Source organism: Monopterus albus, unplaced genomic scaffold (assembly GCF_001952655.1).
Source record: "Monopterus albus unplaced genomic scaffold, M_albus_1.0 scaffold9.1, whole genome shotgun sequence".
NCBI lineage: Eukaryota > Metazoa > Chordata > Actinopteri > Synbranchiformes > Synbranchidae > Monopterus > Monopterus albus.
In genome coordinates, this window is record NW_018127889.1 from 309,048 (window position 1) to 316,319 (window position 7,272).

Here is a 7,272-nt window from a genome sequence, read left to right on the forward strand (position 1 = left end):
CTGAACCAGGGATTAGTGTGGGCCCTTTAGGGGAGAGGTTTCTATGACGGACTTCCCCTGTACTGTTGCTGTTGTTCCAAGACTCAGGAGTGAGCAGCTTTTGCCCGGCCACACTGCTGTCTGCCATGGCCTCCTGACTGCTTCTGCTTGGGCTGGAGCTGGTGCTAGTGAGAGCCGCACGGGCTTCTCGGTAGAAAACATCCATTTTGTATTGATTCAGACACTTGGTGCTGCAGAACTGGAGTCGTTCCTCGCCAGATCCGAAGTCCAGGTATTCTTTAGTGTGACGGACATGCTTGCACCAATCACACACCTGTGGCACAGGGGAGAGAGACTGTGGGGGGGTCACTGAAGTGACAGCTGAATCTTTAAGACCTTTGTACAAACACTGCATACAGTAACAAGAGAAAGGCTGAATTTTCCCCAACATCTTAAGGCAAGAATGCAAGCTGCATGTGTTTATTGCTGTTTTAATCTTGTAACGTCATAGTATACTTATACTGGAAAACAAAAGATGCATTCTTAGTGTCCGCTTACTCTCACATTGCTGTTTATCTTCAACACCAGTCTGGGCGAGTCCTCTGTATGGGGGTGCTGAGGAGATCTCTCACCATGGAGGTCTTCATCTCTGGCCTGACAGGGGATAACCAGAGTGTGACACATGTGATATAAACCACTGTAAAGGTGTTTGTCAGACATGAGTTCACCCTGCTTTTGATGGGTTAATTCTCCAATTCATGATGAGGTCAGTGAAGCTGCTTTAAGTCATAATGTTATACTGGAAACATTCTGTGATCATTAAACCACATTTGAACTCCTTACATGTCAAATGCAAAAGATAGCTTCAGATTAATTTACTTATGATGAAGGTTAGAAGTAGTTAGAAGTTCTCACAAGTTTCCAAACCCTAAAGGTCTGTGCAACAAATATGGCACAGATATGATTCTACAACAGAGTAGGGAGCTAATGCAGGTGATGTACTGCCATATTATTAATGCCCTTGCCAGTTTTAATATGGGAAATTCCTTTTGATTCATGTAAGCTGATCTGCTGTGGATCTGAGTGCTCCCCCATCTCTGTGACCCAATGAGTTGTGTTGAGTTACGAAACATGAGGCAGCTGAAGGTAAGGTATGCACTGAAAGTGGACACCTCACCCCAGGCCTCCTGGCCTTTCTCTCAGACAAGCAGTAACAAGCCAACAGCAACGCTTTCCTCCCCGCCTCCGAAAAACTAGAGGGCTTGTTGCACGCAGTCTGTTCAGTGCTCCTTTTCTCTCTGTTGTCATTGTTGTTCCACAGTATAAACAACAGTGAGTGTGAAAGCAGATATATAGTTGCTTGGCATCCCACACCTCTACAGAGGATATATCCATAACATAATGAAAGGTGAAAAACTGTGGCAATGTTAATCAAAGCAGTTCTCCATAGTGGTAGCTTCCCTGTCACCTAGACCTAAGTCACTTGATGGCCAACCCCAACAAAACTGATCCTAGATGTTTTCTACAAACTTTCTCCTCCCTCCTCCTCTTCATGTTCTTATAGTGACTTCTATATAATAACTACAAAGTGTGTTCTTAGGGATCTGCCCTTTTTAAACTTTGACGCCTGGACGTCCTGGGTATGGACAGTTACACAGCCGGCACAAACTGTCTGTGTGTGTGCATATACTTATGTGTGACACTCTACCAAACAACAAAATCAAAAACATAATAACAAATCTATAGATCATTCATCATCATATATATTTCCAACAGCTCACCAACATAGGACATACCATGACTAGAACACCAGACTGGTGTTGTAACCATTTGTGATGCTGGTATGTATCACATACACTTTTCATTTAGCACTAACCTTATTGCGTTTGAAGTAGGCCCGTCTACAGGCGGCAAAACACTTCTCACTGCAGAAGCTCTTAAGCTCTGAGCCCATGCATAGAGAGTAGCGCTTTACACCTTCCTTCTGGCACCAAACACACACTATCTGTACATTTTGTACATCTTCCACTACAGGGAGGAAAGCAGGAGAGAGGAGAGCAATCACTGAGTGCAATTTGCAAAGGTAATAGGACACAGCTTTGATAAAACAGCTCGGTTTCAAAGATATGTGTGTGTAGTTACTGAGTTCATAGGATTTTATGATGATGAGACTGGTGTTGATTATAGACTATGAATATTTAACAACCATATTAGAATTCTTAATTGTTCAATATTTAAAAGCAAAATACCTTTCAATGAACGTATTAATTTACCTCTATTATCTCTGCTTTTTACTTTAACAATAAAAAAGTGACTAAAAAACCTCAAATCTAGCCTTGCAATATACCATAATTTGCCATAAGTGAATATAATAATATATGCAACAATAGGAATTTCCAAAAGGGCATTAAACAAAAAAGGTGGCACCAAGTAAATGGAGGATAGGGAGACACGTTATGTAATTGAAAAGTCTCTTTACTGTTTACAGGTGTTTAATGTAATCTGACCTCTTAGCAGATAAATACTATAATACTAATCATGGATTATGTGTGCTTGTGTGAATCTGGGGGAAGTGCTGCTAAAACCAACATCATATTTTAACATGTAGTTTTGCAGTGACCAAAATCTTTATAAAGTGATGTGTGGTCTCAAACCCCCGCTACCTGCTGATGGCTTTATAAGAGGAACGATGACAGGGGCACTCTTGTGCTCCTTGGAAATGGTCAGGGATGAACTTGTAGAGGAGGAGGACTGTGAAGAGGAGGGGACACTTGAGGACTCTCTCTCTCCGCTCTTCATGGCCAGAACTGAGTGAGCGACTTTGGTGTCCAGGCTCTTTGGTTTTGGCAATGAGTTTTCTGTTAGACATAACAACATAATACTGTAACTTGAATTTGCCATGTAACACAATACCAAAATCTCACTAACATGATACTGTAAAAACATTTTCAGCAGGTAACAGTTCACTAGACTGACTGACAAACAATAGATGTTTCTAAATGAATGAAACTTGAGAAGTCACAACTACAGAGGAGTATGTCTAGCAAATTTGAACAGTGACTCAACGTCTGCACTAAAACCTGTAGAACTTGTTAGTGTAAATTCAAGATGGCTCTGTTATAACTGTGAACTCTGCCCTCACCTTTTAGCACAGAAACATGCTGACGTCTCTCTCTATAGTTTCTGATCTCGTTGGCCTCCGAGTCTCTGAGATCTACCTTGTCATATCCATACCATCCCAGGAGCTCGTTCATAGTGCTTTCTGCAAATGTCTGCATGAGAAAAGGAAATGAAGAAATCACTGATTAACATTCTATGTAAATGGGTAGTGTAACGGTGCAAGCCTGCCTGCATATGGGAAATTGTGACCGTACATCTTTGGGTTGCTAGTGGAACTTTTTATCCTGGGTTAAACATAATTAGGCCTTCCAACTCTGAATCTAAGTGAGGGATTCTTTCTCAGCCCCAGCCCTGTTGGAGAAATGAATACGGTCACAGTGGAGTACAGTATGACACTTTTTCCATGATGTATTCAAGTTGTTTACTCTTGCTAAATCTGAGACGGAAAGGTTTTAAACCTAACACCGGTGTGAAATCCATGAATCATCCTTTGTTTATCTGTTTTAATTGGAAAAAAGAGGAAGAAAAGAAAACTGTTTTCCACAGATGGGATATGTGGACCCTTTTTATTACGACCAGATGAAAAAAAAAACACAAAGGTCTCTCTCTTTATCCACCCACCTCTCTCTGTGGCTTTGGGAGAACTGGATTGGAGGAGAAACTTGATCCGGAATGAGCAGAAATCAGAGCGGGACACCCTACACCACAGCGAGGTCCCATGATTCTCGGAAATGCCCCACTCCTCTCTCTTCTTCTCTTTCCAATGTCCACCACTCTCTCTCTCTCTTTCTCCAGCTTTCCCTGTCCCTCCCCATCCTCTCATCTACCCCAGCACCTTCCAGCCCTGACACCCGACACAGAGCTGCTTCTCAGGTTTCACCCTTTTCCAGCACAGCCAGTCTGCTGTGGTGGTGTTGTAGTGCTGTAGTACTGACTGCACATTCTTTCCCCTGCTTTCCTCACTCCGACCTCTACAGTGCACTAGGGCCTCAAAGAAATGGATCTCTCCCTTGCTTGCTCACTTTCTACTGTGTGTGTGTCTGGGAGAGTGTGTGGGTGAGTGCAAGCAGTGGTATCATATCCAGCTAAATATGCCTACCGTTGATTAAAGTTAAAGTATCCGATGTCTGGTGCTGCGCTCGGGTCTGATGTGGAGGGAGTAGGTCTGAAAGTGGTGTTGAAACAGATGTATTACAGAGTCAACACTAGGCTGGACCTCAGCTGAGCAAGAAATCAGTTTTCCTGACTACCTTCTTGTCTGTCTTTCTCTTGCTGCCTTTCCTTGGACCCTTTGATCATTTGACTTATATTAAAGGTGCATATCTGTAGGATTTTATCCTCCAGTTAAAGTTTTGTATGTTTCCCATCCTGCCTAATGTGGGTATTGTGGTGTTCTCCACAAGGACTACACTGATGGCAACTCCTATATGCATACAGCTCAGAGTCATTTAGTCTTTCTTTTTCCTTGTTAACGAAAGACAGGCAATTTTTTCACCCTCTACTTCGCTTCCCACAATGTTGTTTTTGTTTCTTTTTGGCAGTTCAGACAAACATCTGCTTTGTGAGAGTGACAAGCCATATCCCAAACCACAAAGTGAGCTCCAGCCAAAGGCAACAAACCAGGGCCGACCCTGAGATTCAGCCCGGGCAGGCTTACATCAAGCAGGGATAGCATTTCACATGTTTTGATTAAAATTAGTTAAGTTGTAACACTGCACGTCCCCTGGATATCAAACACTACAATCCAAACCCCTTACACAAAAGGAGCACATTTCCTCTCTCACGTAAGGTCAGTCTCCCCCCAAAAACTGTGTCTTTTCAGATTTCTCCCTTGCTTGAAGGAGCCTTGGATATCCCTTACAACCACAGTGAACATTCTCAAATAGCCCTAACAAAGCACACAATCCATGGATTAGTTTCCATGTAGTAATAGGCTCATAATGGTGGAAGGGAATCTGTTACTGTGATTTATAGTATTACTTCTGCAGTAACTGCCCTTCAAAGCAAGAAGTGGAGGAGAGACTCTTAAAGGACATGTCAGTAGTGGAGAGTTCAGGTCTGATAGGAACTCTTGTGTGTGACGCTTTCATCCTTTAAAATTACATGACAGTACTTTAGTCACTGTGATGAGAAAGGCTAAAAAAGTATAAATGCACTCTCCCTTTTAGAAGGCATGAGGTCCAGCCTCTGTGGTACAGCAAGTGTGCGCAAAGCAGGAGCGCGGAAGAAGTGACGCACATCTGGATCTCCTCTGGACATTACAGTGAGCGCCTCCGGCCACCGCTGGCCTGACATGGCGTCAGTAGAAGGCAAGGCGAACGTATTCCTCTCACTGCCAACATCTATAAGTAAAACCTCTCATTCTCTTAGAGTGTGTTTTCTGTGTGACATTTTTAGTGTATACAAATAATAAATGTGTATTATAATTAGTTCATTGCCTTCCAAGAGGGCAAACTTTGCGTAAGGTCGTGTGCTTTCATAAAAGCCTGCACCTAAAACGTCTTAATAAGTTATGATTGTTTACATAAAAGATATATGAAGAGCAATCACTGAAAACAAACATAGCATGTGTCTGATTATTTCCAGCATTCGTGTGTGCGCAATTGACGCTCGCTGGTCTCCGTTGGAAGACGTGTGCGTAAAAAGTTCTCTCTCGTTCACTGGATAATAAGTCTCACCTTCATCTCCTGGTTAATCTCCCTCTTTACGGGGTGCGCGGGTTTCCTGCTGCGTTTATTTTCCGGAGGTCTCCCTTTCTCCATCTCTGGCATAGTCCTGGCCTGGCTGGATCCGATCCGGATCAGTGTGAGGTGTCAGCTTAAGCAGTTTTAGCGGAGTAGATCAGAGTCACTCCCGGTGACAGCGGCTGTCATTCCCACACATCTGAGTGCCTCATCTGGGGCGTCTCACCATTCGATTCCACTAAACGTGCGTGCGCTCCGGGGCCGGAGGATCCGCCGCCGAACAATCACCACTCTCACTGCTCCACCACTGTCAAGGGTCTACCTGTACACGCGACGTGTCTTCCGCTTTGGGCTTTCAAAATAAATCTGACATGTCAATCTTTTTTTACAATGAAATTATGGACAGCCAAGAAAATAATCAACAACGCAATAACGAGCTTTAGCTTTGGTGTTAATTAAAACAAAAATAAAAATTTAAACGGACCAACATGCTTTTTATGTGGGCCACTTTTTCAAGTGAAGAACTCAACCCATGTTGAATTCCCACTTCATTTTAAACACAGCATCCTGTGTTTTGACAAACCAGACTAAAACATGCTGAGCGAAAAGTTTCTAATCAAAACGTAAGTTAGTCATTTGAATATGGCAGCAGTGTACTGTAGCTAATGATGCAAAAACAAAATTTAAACAACATATCTGTGCAAATTCTCAGTCATCCAGGTCATACTATACTGAAAAAGCTTAGAAGAAGGTATCTGGATGTAGTTTTAGGTATAAGACGTTTCACCTCTCATCAGTTCTGTTCAGTTAAACAACATATTTGAGCAAAAGGCAGAAACAGTAACACAATGCATCCTTTAGCGCCACGCAAACAATTATGGAATAAAATCATAACACTTGTTCTCTTTTCAAGTAAAACACGGAAGTTACACACGGAAATACTGCATATCTTGAACAATTACAGCCCCATGACTTGAATACAAATAGTTCCCACAAAAACGTTAAACCACCTGGCTACCGGTCTAATTCGTACTATCTCTGTGTAGCTTGACCCTGCCCTCTCCAAATAAGGAGGGGAGGGCCCTCTGATTATTTGTAACCCAACACTTGGCGCCCACCCCTCCCAAATCTCAACAGATACATTTCATAAGGAATGCAAAGACTGTGTTTTATCTGAGGGGACACAGTACAAACACTGTCTGTATACTCTTGTCTTAAAATAAAAAGATAAAAAGAGCGCCGTGAGAGTAATGATACCATGGCAGAATATTTGGGGCTTTCTTATATGGCATGTGTTTGATCACTGCCTGTGTGTGTGTGTGTATTTGGCTGCACAAAATACCTGAAACATTCATGATTGGCCTCTGAGCAACACTTCAAATCAAATTGAATTTTATTTATATAGCGCCAAATCACAACAAAAGTCATCTCAGGACACTTTACAAAGTAAGGTCTAGACCTTACTGTTATCAATATTATTACATAGGGA

General features: G+C 42.5%; 1 protein-coding gene across 3 annotated transcripts in view; it reads right to left on the reverse strand.

Annotated features, from left to right (window-relative positions):
- The window catches only part of LOC109954123 (sine oculis-binding protein homolog), a 12,208-nt gene extending 6,088 nt beyond the window's left edge, over positions 1-6,120 (reverse strand). The window contains exons 1-6 of one of the 3 annotated variants that reach the window (XM_020589537.1): positions 5,778-6,120; positions 3,122-3,251; positions 2,643-2,837; positions 1,856-2,007; positions 544-633; positions 1-334 (exon numbers count right to left, since the gene is read on the reverse strand). The exon at positions 1-334 is cut by the window's left edge and continues 1,625 nt beyond it. In XM_020589537.1, coding sequence (XP_020445193.1) covers positions 1-334; positions 544-633; positions 1,856-2,007; positions 2,643-2,837; positions 3,122-3,251; positions 5,778-5,870 — 994 coding nt within the window. In that variant the 5' untranslated portion in view covers positions 5,871-6,120. Of the gene's footprint in view, positions 335-537; positions 634-1,855; positions 2,008-2,642; positions 2,838-3,121; positions 3,252-5,777 lie in introns of all 3 variants that reach the window. The other 2 variants (XM_020589543.1, XM_020589531.1) reach the window with 2 other exon arrangements.
- Between the last annotated feature and the right edge of the window lie 1,152 nt (positions 6,121-7,272).